This window comes from Equus caballus, chromosome 2 (genome assembly GCF_041296265.1).
Source record: "Equus caballus isolate H_3958 breed thoroughbred chromosome 2, TB-T2T, whole genome shotgun sequence".
Lineage (NCBI taxonomy): Eukaryota > Metazoa > Chordata > Mammalia > Perissodactyla > Equidae > Equus > Equus caballus.
Genome location: NC_091685.1, coordinates 97,668,304 through 97,683,637, shown reverse-complemented (window position 1 = coordinate 97,683,637; position 15,334 = coordinate 97,668,304). Strand labels below are relative to the sequence as shown.

The 15,334-nt window shown below is 39.3% G+C and overlaps 1 protein-coding gene across 1 annotated transcript in view; it reads right to left on the bottom strand.

Annotated features, from left to right (window-relative positions):
• SETD7 (SET domain containing 7, histone lysine methyltransferase) overlaps positions 1-15,334 on the bottom strand; it is a 45,134-nt gene that overhangs the window by 15,112 nt on the left and 14,688 nt on the right. Inside the window, exons 4-6 of the mRNA XM_023636526.2 lie at positions 8,633-8,834; positions 4,289-4,478; positions 66-147 (exon numbers count right to left, since the gene is read on the bottom strand). Of these exons, the coding sequence (XP_023492294.2) occupies positions 66-147; positions 4,289-4,478; positions 8,633-8,834 (474 nt within the window). The remainder of the gene's footprint in view (positions 1-65; positions 148-4,288; positions 4,479-8,632; positions 8,835-15,334) is intronic.

Sequence of the window (15,334 nt, the reverse complement as noted above, 5' to 3'; positions counted from 1 at the left end):
TCCCACCACTAGGGTTATTTAACGTCACATAAACAGTGCCCTTAAAACCACAAGGAAAAAATTACCTCTCGGATTCATAAGGATCTGGAAGAAGAGCATTGGTAGAGATGCAAGATGAAGTCGACTTATCAAAGTGGTACACGGCACCTGAAAAGCAAATGGAGACCTCAGTCCACGTTCAGAGTTAGGGAAGGGCATTTAAAACATTTCTTTCTACCTAAGGGACCAGAAAGAATTAAAAGACAAAAAATGTTCTTCAAGTTATACCAACTAGAATGAAATTCTTCAATATAAATGGAGAGTTTTTAGATTTGCTCTTGAGTTTTATTTTCAAATCTTAATGAATAGCCACCAGAAGCATCTCTTAAAATCCCATTTTTGCTTTTGAATTTTCTTTATTCAAATGGTTTAAAAGATGCTTGTGTAATTAAAATTTTTAATCAAGAAAATGCTTTGTCATGAAATTTTGACATCTCTCTGGTCAGATCAGATTGGATAATGGTTTTAAAATTTTCTCGTGGTTTTCTTCATCCTAGACACAGCCTGTAGAATCCAACCGCCCAGCCCTGGCAGTTGTCTCCCTTACTAAAAATAAATATTCAGCCTCACCAGAATTAAGGAGAACAGAACTGCTTTTGATAAAGCATTAACAAAGTCATCTTACTTCTATTGAGGCGGTTCAGAAGCCAATTAGTAATTTATTCCAGAAACTAAGGTACACGACCGTCCTAGAATTAACATTGGCTTTCTGCAAAGGATTAGCCTTAGAGAATCCTTCCAGAGCACAATGAAGACATATGATGCTCTGAAAGCTAATAAGTGAAGAGACAAGTTTTGGAACTGGAGGGCTCACTCCTGCAAAGTAAATTATTTTAGGCACTAAGGCATCACAAATATTCCATTAAGCAATTCCTTAGTGGTTACCAATGGTTACCAGGTTCTCTTTCTGTTTCTTCATACAATCAAAACCCAAATTAATGTCTCAAACGAAAGGTGAGAAAACAATCCAGATCAGTCAGTGTCTAACTGTGAAACAGAGTATTTGAGTATTTCAAAGAGAGAGAATTTAATTTAGGGAATTGGTTACACAGAGAATGGAAGAGCTGAGAAGCCAATCAGGGCAGTGAGGAGCCCAGAAGCCGCGAGAGCAAGAAGTCAGAACCCTAAGCCAGAGGGACAAAGGCAGAGGTGATGTTCTTGGAGCTCTAGAGCTGGGGTAGCTCAGGGAAGCAGAACCATGGGGGACCTTGCTGGTGGGAGATGGCATCAGGAGACAGGCCGCTGCTAGAGACACGCTGGACACAGAGAGGGAGGGCTTCTTAGGGTGCCCTTCCTTCTCCGTGTCCTGGGCCAGTGCCTCCCTGTGGCCAAACCCAACAGAAGCCAGATGCACAGAGCCTGGAAAGTGCAGCCTGCAAGGGGCAGAAGCCCCCTGCAGTAAAAGCAGGGCAGGGAGAGGCTGAGGAACGCATCTGAGAGCACACCGGTAACGGACCAACACACAATCCATTAAAGGAAGTTAGTTTGAAAAAGAACACACTTTTAAACCAAACTTTTCTGTGGAATACACGTTCTCCTGTGTAGATATTCTCCTATGAACTTCCATCTCCTTTCGTGAGGCTAAAACTTTCATCGCAAATGTACTAGCTGTCGACTACATGTAAGGCACTCTGTTAGGGACTGTGCAGATATAGCAGTAACATCTCTTCCTGCTTTCAAGGAGCTGATGCCCCTCTCCTCAGCGCATACTGTCGCTTCCTCCACTCCCTGAACAGGCCCATGCTCCAGGCAAACAGAAGGCATCCTTTACTTCTCCTCCTTTCCTCTATAGTTTATACTATAACCTTTGACTAGAATTCGTTCATTCACTCAACAAACATTAATTCTAAGAGGTGAGCCAAGCCTTCAAGATGGAATAGGAATTAGCCAGGGAAAGGAATTCCTCTGTGGAGAGGTGAAGAGATGAGGAGAAAAGAAATTCCAGCCGGAGACGAATGAGAAAATCAGCGTGAAGTCAGTGGAGAACTGGAAGCAGTTTGTGGTTATAAAAGCATATGGAGAGTGTGGCGGGAGAGGTCAGCGAGGGGCAGGGCTGGAGCACGTGAAATATTCGCATTCCTTTCCCTGCTCCTCCCCCAACCACAGGACCGGATGGCCACACGACCCTGTGGGACCTGATCAATAATTGTAACTGAAGAGGGAGCGGAGGAGAGAACAGTAAAGATCTGTGCACCGGCTCTTCCGAGTCACCCAAATCAGCCACGGTTCCTGACCCTTTTGAGATCCAAGTTGTTCAACACATCCTTAAAATAGCAGGCCTGCCAGAAGCTTGCCAATAAATCCTCCTTTTTTTTTTTTTTTTTTTTTTTGCCTTAAGTTAGTTTGAAGAAGGTGTTTGTTAGTTGTATCCTGGAGTTCTAAGGAAAACAATCATTCCCCTGAGAATGATCACTTTTACTTCCCAAAATGTGTTTCTTACTTATACAAAGAAGAATGTCACCGCAACAATGACTTTCATTATATGTTTTACAGTAGGTGCCAATATCCGTATTTTATAATGAAGACACAGGTTCTGCAAGGATAAATAACTTGCCCAAGACCATAATACAGTCAGTGTTGGAGGTGAGACTCAAATTAGGTGACTCTTAAGTTCAAGGCTGTTGCCACTATAAATGCTGCCACTTCTGAAGTTTTAAAATTTGCATCACTAATTGGGATCCTTCCCTGGCCCAGTCTCCTCTTTTCTAAACATTATAACACTGTCTCCCTTTAGAACGTAAGTGAAGAGCACAGATGTTAGAATTTGAAGTTCAAAGATTACTGTTCCACTTTTAAAAACACACACAAAACTTTTCATTTTGGAATGATTTTAAGTTTACAGGCAAGTTACAAAGATAGAACAGAGAGTTCCCAGTACCCCTCACTGTTTCTCCTAATGTTAACTTCCTACATTTCTCAAATTTAAGAAACCAACATAGCTACACTGCTTTTAACCAAACTCTAGACTTCATTCAGATTTCACCAGTTTTTCCGCTAATGTCTTTTTTTTCTGTTCCAGGATCCAATCTCGAATCCCACATTGCTTTTAGACTGCCTCAATTTTTAACTTAAAAAAACAAAAACGGAGACATTTAAAACAACCCAAGTTGGACCTAAATGTAAAGCACTAGATTTCCTGTTTTTGGGCAACTACCCTTTGGAAAGTCTCCTTCAGATCACAAATAGCCTGATATTAGTTAGGTCTATTAATGCCTAGATTTATTATCTTTTCTACTTTTTTCTCCTTATAACTTAACTTGGGTTGGAAATACATGCATATATTGTTTTCAAGGACTCAGTCAATTCAAACAGCTTTCTCATCCTGTGCCACTCAAAATATAAAATCTTGACTTTTTTTTCCTTGTATGTTTTCCAGGTTTCCTCCAATAAATAATTTTATGATAAAAGAAAATATTTAGTGTGCCATACTGTACTTCTAAAAGGAAATAGGATTTTTTCTAATATGGACTCCAATGGGCTCACTCATGTATGGAGTGTGTACTCCATGAAGATGCTAGGCTCTGACGAGGGCAGGGATGTCAACATGCATTTATCCTTCCCAATCAGAGCTCAGGCTGAATCAGCTTTACCATTGGTACCAACCTGGAGATCTACCTAATTTGATTCTTGAATATCATGAAACTGTAGTTCAGTTTTTTTCTGAGACATAATGTTTGAAATTGATTGAATTACTACTGTCATTGCTTCATTCCTTCCCTGTATTAGAATTACATAGCTATGCCCTTGTCATGTGGCTTTTCAGCATCTGCCACTGAAATGCATGGTGTATATTTCCATCTCACTGATGTTTGGCTTGGCTGTGTGACTTGCTTTGACCAACAAAAAGTGGGTGAAAGTGACACTGTGCCAGTTTCAAGCTGAGGGTTTAAGAGACATCATAGGTGTCTGCTCATGCTGTAGCCTCCTGTGACCCACCTGAGGAAATCTTGACGCAGGTTGCTACTGTCCCTTCAGACTGGACTCCAGAATTAAGACAGATAGAGCAGACTCAAACCTGACTAGAAGCCTCAAGTCCAGCCTAACCCAGCCTAGACCAGCTGGAGCACATCTGGTCAGCAGACCAGTTTTTGCTGTTGTAAACCACTGAGGTGTTGAGATGTCTGTTATGTAGCAAAGCTGATTAATACACCATCAAAGTAGACCAGACAAAGAAATTAACTTCTCTCAAATAAGCCCTAACAACCTGGTTTGGGAATACAGCAACCCATCTGTAGCAGATTCAACTTACTTCCAGGCATCAGTTCAAAGTGAGGCCTTCCTTCTTCAGTGGACATAAGAGTAGCCAGTTTTCCTTCTATCATCTCTCCATCAATGAATTTTCCATAAAGAGCAGTCCTCTCATCAGGGTACACATAGGCTATCTTCTCTCCAGTCATCTCCCCATCTTCGTTTACTTCTCCTACAAGGCTGCCTCCATCCTGATGGGAGAAGCCAAAAACCAGAAAATATTATATATAGTATTTATCTGTATGACACGAGTTCAAGAAATTTCTCCTGTGCACTCCCATTGTTAATAGCACTGATATGGATCATAAGTTTAAGAATTCAGAGCTTTTTTTTTAAGGTTTTTAAATTTTTCCTTCGTCTCTCCAAAGTCCCCCAGTACATTTTATATTTTAGTTGTGGGTCCTTCTAGTTGTGGCATGTGGGGCACCACCTCAGCATGGCTTGATGAGTGGTGCTAGGTCTACGCCCAGGATCTGAACCAGCGAAACCCTGGGCCGCCAAAGCAGAGCGTGTGAACTTAACCACTTGGCCACAGGGCCGGCCCCAGAACTCAGAGCTTTTCACACGGGTGAGAAAAACATGATGCACATCTCCGCATCCAGCCCCATACAGATAAACTGCTACAAGTTATATGTATAGGGGACATATAAGCCTGATTTAGAGAGTCAGAGGCTGAGGCGCACTTTAAAATCCCGGACAAGTTACTCTATTTTGGTTTGCTATCTAAGAAACAAATATGTTATATTTATAATATTAGTTACAAATTTAAATATTAGCTACAAATTTAAAAATGTAAAAGTTTACATTTAAAGAAAATATAACTGAGTGTTACTTTGGGCCAGTATGAAATGTGATGAAGATGTGTAGCGAGACAGTCTACTAATCATATGCTCTCACATCTCAATGTTGAATTTTGGATTTCTGGTCTATTAAGAAAATCTCTAGTTCAAATGTACTTAAGAATTAATTTAGTATACACGAGTAAAGAGAGTTGTCTGCATTTTCTAAGAGATAAACCAAAGGACTTCTCGACACTGTCTTTCTGAGAATCCGATACCATCACTTTTTTTGGAGTTAGAAGGAGAAGTGGAAAAAGACCCACTAAATTCTACTCCCTTCCCATCACTTCTTCCTTTTCACTTTTCTTTATTGACGGCTCCCTCCTGCCTCCTTCCAGGAGAGGGGCCAGCTGTGCTTCCTGTTTAGCTCTGTCATTTACTTCATTCCTAAGGGTCATTAAATGCTTTAGGGCAGAGGCTAACATAGAATAACAGAGAATCCCTGGTGAGTGCTAAGGACACAGTAGGTGATCCATAAATATGTTTTGAATTGAACTGAGATACCAAAAAATAATTTAATACATACGCAAAAAATAATCTAATCTAGGGTGCAAGAGATGTTTTCTTTTTTTTCCCCATCCAGAAGGTTCTTATGGTATAACTTGAAAATATAAGACCTTTGTGGGTTTGATATTACAATACTAATGCCAAGACATCTTCCAAAAGCTTGGTTATTTCCCCAGCTCGAAGGTTCTAGGAGCAGCTACTCAAAGTCAGTGATGTAGGATGACTTCTGAGTGATCCCAAAAGCTGCTTGCTGAGAGACAGCAGGAAAAAATAACATCAGGTACATGATTTCTCCAGTTCATCGTAGTCTAATGGTTCTTTGGAGAAAAAAGGTTATAAATTAAAAAATGAATCACAGCACTTCCAAGAAAGAAGAATACTTGGAAGCCTTTTTCATGGATAGAAAGTGCATCAGGGATATATTATTGCTCTTTCTCTACCCTGAGTTGATTCTTAATAACCCAGCATAAATGGGGGTGATACTTTCGGCAAGATCTGCCTTCAGGCTTTCAGCGATTATTGAACTGACGGCGGTGGGAGCATTTGTGCTTCTTACATGTCGTAACTAATACAAACCATCAACACTGATATTTATTCTGTCTTTCTAGGGTTTCACATTTTGCCCCTAAATACTTTAAACTTCTGGTTTTGGGGACAAGTGAATTTATGTGTTAGAATGATAAAGCAGAGATTCTTCATTTCCAAAAGGAGTTATAAATTTTTAGTTAAAAACTTTACATCACTGTTCCAAGGTAAAATTTCGAAAGAAATAAACTGTCCTTAGAGTGAGCTAATAAATACTGTAGGGAGAATCATTATTTTTTCCTGTCTTTGTTCCTGCTTTGACCCCATGTCACAAAAACTTCCTTGTCTGCTGTGTCAGGGAGTGTTGGGGAAGAAGCTGCTGGTTTCTCGCCTCTGCTCAGTGGCTCCTCTTGGTGAGAGGAGGAACCATTCATCTGATTAGCAAGAGGCAGGGTCTGACACCCACTGACTTTCATCTCTCTACTGGGTGGCAGCTAACAGAAGAGAGCCTGCTGTTCCCATGTGTCCTGCTGCATTTTTGCTTACCCTCTCCTGGGTCCTGGAAACTGGCAGTGCCACAGGCTGTACCTGTCCCCTCTCCATTCCTGTCCTCTCCTTGGGGAAGTGCCCCAGGCAGGCCCTACTCCCCCAGAGGAAACCTGCAGCTTTCTAGCTGCTCTGTCTGCAGCTGGTCCATCTGTTCAGTTCAGAGGGAAAGGAGTAGAAGCCCACACCACATCTCCTATCCAATACTGCCATTATAAAACCGACATCTTGACCCCTGACACCTATGTCTATTTCTCGGTTGATTTTGAATCCAGAGAGCAGCTGGGTGAAATGAGCCCCCTCAACTGCCAACAGATACCTTATATAAAGCAAGACTTATCAAACAAGTTAATTTTGAAAGCTTATAACTTCCCAGTGCTTCCTTCCTAAGGCAGAGTCTTCTCTTGGTATTTAATAAGATAATTAAGGCTAATGACTAAAATGTAGCTGCATATTTAGGTTTCAAAATGCAACTATATTGAGTGAGGTGGATCCACTCATCTTAGTCCATCTTTGATCTCCTCTAGGGACTTTGCTTATAGTCAAAAGTAAAATGATAGGTAGCGGGAGAATCTGGTAATCCATATTTTGCCTCTTTCCTACACTCACCCTCACGCAGAGAGTTCCACTTTCCCTGACTTCAAGATTCACTGTGGCACAACCAGAGGCACTCACAACTAGAATATACAACTATGTACTGGGGGTTTTGGGAATAAGAAGGAAAAAAAAAAAAGATTGGCAACAGGTGTTAGCTCAAGTGCCAATCTTTAAAAAAAAAAAAAACATTCACTGTCATATCGGCGGGTCCCCAGCACTGGGCAGCAAGATGCTCAACATGCCCACTCATGAAGCAATGAAAGCTTCTGTCTTCCTAACTGGTAGGGACCTCCACCACTCCCCTCTTCCTGCTTGCCTTGTGGGCAGTAACCGAAAGGACTTCTGATCTATTGCAGAGCCTACCAAGAGGATGTACATATGCTTTAGTAATGATTAAAAAAATGTTTTACAATGTTTTTTCCTTATGCCCTGTTCCTAGAGATTAACTAATTTTTGAAGAATAATAATATGTAAGTAGATTTAGCTGGGACTACTTTTCTCATTATACATGTAATAGATTCTTTGTTTTTGTTAATACTTTTTAATCATAACACAAGATTCAGAGCAAGAAAAAATGTATTTTGACTTAAGCTCTGGACAACATAAAATATCAGATAAAATATTTTCTCAGGTCTATTTTCTGAAACATTTTCTGGAAATTCACTAACAACAGATGGGATATTTGAAATGCAAACAAAAATTAGAGCATTAACTCCCAACCATGGATTTCGCCACATCTTTTTGCTCTAATAAACTACAGAAATATCATAAAATGCTATCAAATACTCAAAGGCAAGTTAATTTTAATCACCCTAATTTAAGGGATATAAACCACGAAGCACATTATAACGTAGGGAGTGGTACTGTAAAATGAAGTAACAATGGTGTAGTAAGTCCAAAAAGATGGGAAATTGCTGGATTTGTTCTTATGTATGAGAAGCAGAATAGGATTAATTGCAACAACAAAATATTCCACCGTGTCTTTCTATATACCAAAGGAATATTTTTAAAAAGCAATATATTTTTGTCTTTATGAGTGGTACAATAAAATCAATTTGTCCCACTTTGTTTTATTCACGATTAATCATTCCTTTTCAAAACAACACTGAAAAGGAATTCGTAGTAGATGGAAGGACCAACAATCTAAGTCAATGAGGAACAGCAGCGAGATAGCACACCTCATAAACTGCTGCCTTTAGCTACCGTGACCCTCAAGTTTCATAGCTTCACATTTTCTAACACAGGGAATACATTTTACTCTTTATTGTGAAAAGTCAAAGCATCTTCTTAAAACATGTTACTTTCCAGCACCATGAAGTCACAAGGCTTACTGGGTAATATATCCAGCACACGCCATGCCGAATGTTGTCTTTATATTGCCCCTTGAAGATCAGTCTCCCATCTGTGTCGTATTCCTGGGCTGGTCCATTCAGCTCTCCGTCTACATACGTGCCCTGGAGAACGCCCCCGTCCTCATACGTGTAAACTCCCTGGCCCTGCAGGGCATCGTCCACGTAATATCCCTCCAGAGTGCTGTGAGAGAAGGGGGACAAAAGGGCAGAGTCAGATCACGACTCAAGTCTCCTGAAGAAAATGACCATCAAGGAACTGCATGCCCAGCTCTGCTGCAACGCTGACCTGCATCCGTGCATCCTTCTGAATGCTCCTAGATCGCCAGGAAAAATACTCCCAAGACACGGGTAGGATTAGGAACAAGGATGGAGACTGAATTCCTCATCTCTTGGTACCTATTAATCCTTTTTCTCTGCTGGAGGAAAGAGAGAAGGAAGAAGCCACAGCAGAAACTGAGAACAAGCCTCATCGGAATATGTTTCCAAGGCTAGATGTTGACCAATACTGGGCAATAGAAACGCTCGTGTTACCCTTTCCATATATAAACCACTTATGCTTCATTTCCCTCAAGAGTGGTCCAGAATTCACTGATAGTTCTCAAGGGTCTTTCAGATGGCTTGTGTGTAGTGGTTTCTAATAATACAAATGTGGTATAGAATGGGTAAATGTCTACAGATTGGTTTTAAGTTATTAATGTATCATTTATTGGTGACAGCCATAATTGGTATCATATCAAAAGAATCCCCTTCCATCTCTTTGGAAGATATGTGGGGATTTATTTAAGTGTGTGCGCGCGTGTGTGTGTGTGTGTGTGTGTACATGATTATGGCAAATAGGGGCAAATAAGGAAGAGTGCAGGCGACACCTTGCTAATATCATTAGCAGCCTGATAAAGTTTGTGAGCCACAGTCCTAGAACAGAAGGAAGCTCACAGCGGTGCTCATGCTGACTTTACAAGTACCTCTCTATCTCTCTCTCCTCATAAAACACTTTTGGAATTTCCATAACATGTTTTCAGTGTTAGCCTCACAAAGGCCATTGTGCAATCAAACTAAATTTACCAGAAACTCCCTTTATGTACTGAAATTTGGCATAAGGGGAAGACCAGTTCAATTTTTTAAGTTTAAAAGGTAAAATGTTTAGCAACAAAGACAGTTTGATTCCTTTAAGGTGTGCAGATGGCATTCATTCATTAATTTAACTAACAAACATTTATGGGGTGCCTTCGAAGGAGCAGGCATTGTGCGAGGTTTGAGAAAGCAAGACGAAGAAAACAAACACAATCAAATGGGAGAGACTGGAAGCTCACACTGCATACTGGGGACAGGTGGAACACAAATGGCACCATGGGGACTGAGACGGCTGCACCTGACGCTGCCTGGTCAAGTCTTGTCTTTCTTTAATGAATGACAGAATGATCTGCAATTATTAAATGAAAAGTACAGTCTAAATAACGATAGCCTTTGATTACATTGTAATTACACTATTTGTAGTCTCCCAAGGAGATAAATAGTTCTCTTTCAGTTTTGTTTGTACTCTCAGTGACAAATAGGTTTAGTAAATTCATGAAGAGAATAAAGTGCACTTTAGCATAGCCCTTGCATAAATAATCAAAATTCTAAATCTGCGAGGTTGGAATTAATGAGATTCAACTGTCATTAGACTCACATTAGATGCACAATAAAAAAAAAAAAGAACAACCTTGATGAAGGATAACTAATCAACTGAGATCATGATGCAATATAGTGCAAAAAACTATTTAATCTTCGATCTTCATTTTTAGGATTGCCAGATAAAATACAGGATGCTTGGTTAACTTTGAATTTCAGATAAACAACAAATTTTTAGTATAACTGTGTCCCAAATATTGAATGGGACACAGTTATACTAAAATATTTTTTCGTTGTTCATCTGAAATGCCATTTTAACTGGGTGCCCCGAATTTTTATTTGCTGAACCTGGCAACATAATGACTTTGGATTCTCGAGAGTTTGCAAAGGGTGACTGTGTGTGTTTGGGTAGAATTATCCCCTGACAGTTGAATTTGCCAATATTTCTCAGGTTTATGATCAAATTTACAAGACACGGGACTTGTGAACCAGTTAAACAATAATATAGAATTGTACATATTCCCTGCTAAGCATATCCAGTAGCTTGTTCCACTCTCCCTTACAATAGAGCCCATCCTTGTTAGTATCATAATACTAAGAACAAACTATTTCCCCTTAGCCCAACTGATCTAAGATACATCAAAGCAAATTCTTAAGGCACTGGAGAGCAAAACGTGCTGCATTATTTTTCAGCACCTGCCTGACGAAACAGCTTAGCTCTCTCGGCAAATTTTTATGGTAGCTTCGCTGGAATCTGCTGACAAAAGGGGCATGTTATCACACGAACTGGGTTTTCCAGGGCAATAAAAATGACAGACTTTGAAAACCTCTGGCACTGAGGAAAGAAGATAAAAGCTTTCCGGTCTGGTGTTAAAGGTGTTACCCTTCTTTCTTTTTCCTCCTCTAGGGGAGGTTGGTAAACTGTGGCCTCCTGCCTGTTTCTGTAAATACAGTTTTACTGGAACATAGCCACGCACATTCCTTTCCGTATCCTCTATGGCTGCTTTCAAATTACAACAGCAGAGTGGCATACTTGCGACAGAGACCGTATGCGGCCCCAAAAGCCTAAAATATTTACTATCTCACTCTATACAGAAAAAGTTCGCTGACTCCTACTCTAGAATCCTCTGCTCACATTAGTTTATTCACTGGCCCCAAGCACACCTCCATCTATCTTAGCTTTCGTGCTACATTTTCCTTGCTTTTTCCCTTAAAGCATATGTAATCAAACTTTTTAAATCCCTGAGGACAAATTCAGGGGAAAAAGTTGTGTGTCACATTTTCTTTCTTTTTCATTCAAAACAAAAATAACCTTGCGATAGTAATGAATATTCTCAAACCTCTGGCATTTTTCTATTCAAAAAAGAAATAAATTATGAGAAGATGGCACTATTTTGTAGCCACTAAAGGGTTAATATCTGGTCATATTTGGGAAGTAGCTACATAGAAGCGGCTGCCCAATCTTTCTTGCTGAAACTGGACTGAGAGTTGTGCCATGGAGCAAATCTGCTCATCACTGGCCTAACCAGAGCCTACGCATCCTCCGCATGTGGAGCCCTACTTCCCACAAAATCTACCCTCATAGGAGCCTAGTCATGGGCTATTATTGGACTTTCCAGGTCTTTATCGATGGTCAACCTATGTGTCCTGTTTCTCTAATGGGATTATAAGCCCTTTATGGGAACAAATTAGGCATTACCCATCAATGTATCCCTCCTCTGACATACAAACGTAGGATATCTTCAAGTGGCATTTCCTAAATGAAAGAATGGAAATGGGAACTGGGATAATTTTGCTTTGAGAAGAGAAGATGGAGAGGGAAATAGTGTTAACAACGTTGCTCCAGCGCAGGGAGTGCTCTGCCCCTGAGGTAAATGTGCATACAGTCTGCACGTTAGCAAAGTTTCTGAAACTCTCCCTACCTTCTTTCTTCATTTGTAAAGTGGACTCCCAATAGGGTTTCTGCAAGGATTAAACAGGTTAATATACATCAAATGTTTAGAAGATGGTCTGGCATATAGTGATGGCTTGAATAAATAATTGCCATTATTATTAAGCATGTGTATTGACGCATATGATGGTGAGCTTTCTACTGAGAAACTGGGTTTAAAACAGCAGCATCAGAGAAACAGCTATGAGACACTGCAATACACAGTTAAAGAAATTTACAAAACTGCTGTAAATCTACTGGAAAAAACAAGCAAGAAAGATTCCTCTCTGTCTGGAATAATTTATAAGTGATCTATTGAATGAGGGGAGGATAGAATAAATGCCTCTTTAAATGAAAAAAGTAATATGCATTCATTGTAAAACAAACAAACAAACAAAAACCAAATCAAGCACTATGAAGATGTAGAAAGTGGAAATTCCTAGTACTCCTATCCAATTTGGCACACATCATTTAAGACTTTTTTCCATTTATATTATGCATTTTCTCACCTTTTGTTGTTGTTTTAACAAAAATAGGATCACACTATACACAATGTTCTGGACTCATACTTTTTTAAAGTCCTTTTCAACATCTTGGCAGATTCTTTAGTATGTTAAGAAATGAAAAATAAAAAAAGGTATTTCAATTGTTTGATTTTTCTGGCAACAGTATCTGAATCAAATAACTGGAAAATGTAGAGGAAACTAAAACATCAATTTTAATTAAATTTCTTTCTCTGCATATACACATGGACCATTTTTATCTGTTTTATCAAAGCTCTTATACTTTAACTTCCAGTAATAAATTAAATGAGGAAATCTAACTTACAAAGAAAGAGAGAATTTTTATAATTGTTTACCAAGACTGATACATCTGCATTCTATTCAAATAGTAGTGTATTTTCATTAAAAAAAATCTCTTTAATATCTGAACACACAAGCGTGTTCTTAGGAGATTGCCAGCTTTGGCTTTTCCTTGGGGTCTACAAGCTTTGGAGCTTTCCACCTCATGAGGCATAAACTCTGTTCCCTTCCTTTCGCCAGGTATAGTAAAACAAGAACCAAGAGGGATATTTAAAATAATTCGTAATTCTACTTTAAATTCCCATTTCTAACCAAATTAAATTGTGACTCAGCATTAAAACATTGTTTCAGAAATTATTTTATATGACAATATATATTATCTCTTAAAATATTAAAAACTAAGAAAAGAAGAAGAAGAACATTAACAACAAATCCAAACCGTCTGCTAGGGCTATTTATTTCCAACCAGAAGCTTCTACTTCTTCCAAGGTGTGATAGGCAAGCTGGATGGAGCACTATAATGCTTCCATGTAAGATATTGTGCTGTGTATCTTCAAAGTTTTTACCCTTTGATAGAAGGTCTATAAGTCTGTAGGATCTGATTATTATAAAGGCTCAAGACAGTAAAATATTTGAGGAGCAATTAATGAAATTTAGTTTTGCTCTCTAAAAAGAAACCTAAGAAAACTCTGCTAGCCATTTAATAATAACAGTAAAAATAATAATGATAAAAGATCATCATCATCATCACCCATCCTTGATACTGAGGGCATTATGCTAAGTGAAATAAGTCAGACCGAGGAAGACAAGTACTGTATGTCTTCACTTATATGTGGAATCTAAAAAAGTCCAACTCAGAGAAAGAAAGAGTAGAATAGAAGGTAGAGTGGTTTCCAGGGGCTAGGGTGTGGGGGAAATGGAGAGATACTAGTCAAAGGGTACAAACTTCCAGCTGTAAGATGAGTAAGTTCTGGGCATCTAATGTACAGTATGGTGACTACAATTGATAATACTGTATTCTATACTTGAAAATTATTAAGAGAGGAGATCTTAGATGTTATCAGCACATACACAAAGATTGTAATTATGTGAGGGGATGGAGGTGTTAACTAACTTTATTGTGGTAATCATTTCTCAATATATACATATATCAAATCATTGCATTGTACACCTTAAACTTACATATGTTCTATGTCAATAATATCTCAATAAAGCTGGGAAAAAACTGCATATACAGAGCAATAGAAAAAAAATCCATGCTTCCCCATGAGCGCCTACTTGGTACCCTCCACTCTACAAGGTCTTTACAGGTTTTCTCATTCAGTCTTCACAACTCAGAGAAGCAGGTATAATTATCTCCATTTTACAAAAGAGGAAGAGGGCAACTGTCTAGAACAGGGTCCTCTGAGTTGATTCCTTAGCAAAAACTCCCATCAATCTGCCAAGCTCCTACCAAGTTGTTCAAGCTCCTACAAGAAAGTAACTGAACTCACCCCAAGACCTCTTTGAACTTTTCACAATTACAGCCAATGAGTGACTTCAAGTAAAATTAAAGCATGGAAGAAAGGCAGTCAAGACCACAGGTATTTCTTTGTTTCTAGTTAGAGGAGGGTAGTAGATGTGGTAAAAAGAGAGGTGGCTCTAATTGAACTCACCTTGGCTTGACTGTCAGCTCCAACCCTTACTAAGTAGGTGACCTTGGGCAAGTTATTTAACCACTCTTTGCCTTAGTTTCTTCCTATGTAAAATAGAATTATAAAACCTACTTCAGAGCCCGCCCTGATGGCTTAGTGGTTAAAGTTTGGTGCACTCTGTTTCAGCAGCCAGGGTTTGGTTCTCGGGCACAGAACCACACCACTCATCTGTCAGTAGCCATGCTGTGGTGGTGGCTCACATAGAAGAACTAGAAGGACCTACAACTAGAATATACAACTATGTACTGGGGCTTTAGGGAGGGGAAAAAAAAAAAAGAAGACTGGCAACAGACTGGCTCAGGGCTTTCCTAGCAAAAAAACAAAGCAAAAAACTTTATCCTTCTGGCCCTACCTGATCAGGCTTCTGCTTTAAAAAAAAAAAAAAAAAAAAGAGAGAGAGAGAAGAAGAAGAAAAAGATAAAAGCTACTTCACAGATTGCTATGAAGGCAACGTGTCCAGTGTTGAACAAATGATAAGTACCCAAAGTTATCCATTTCTTTTCCACTCCCTTTGTTCTTGTATGCCACAAAAATTTTTGCTTTAATCAGAACCGTTCATTAGAATACAGATGAATATATTTGTTGAGCCTGGTTCCAATGAAAGCTGGATGACTGTCAGGAACATAGAAGGGACTTTTGCGTT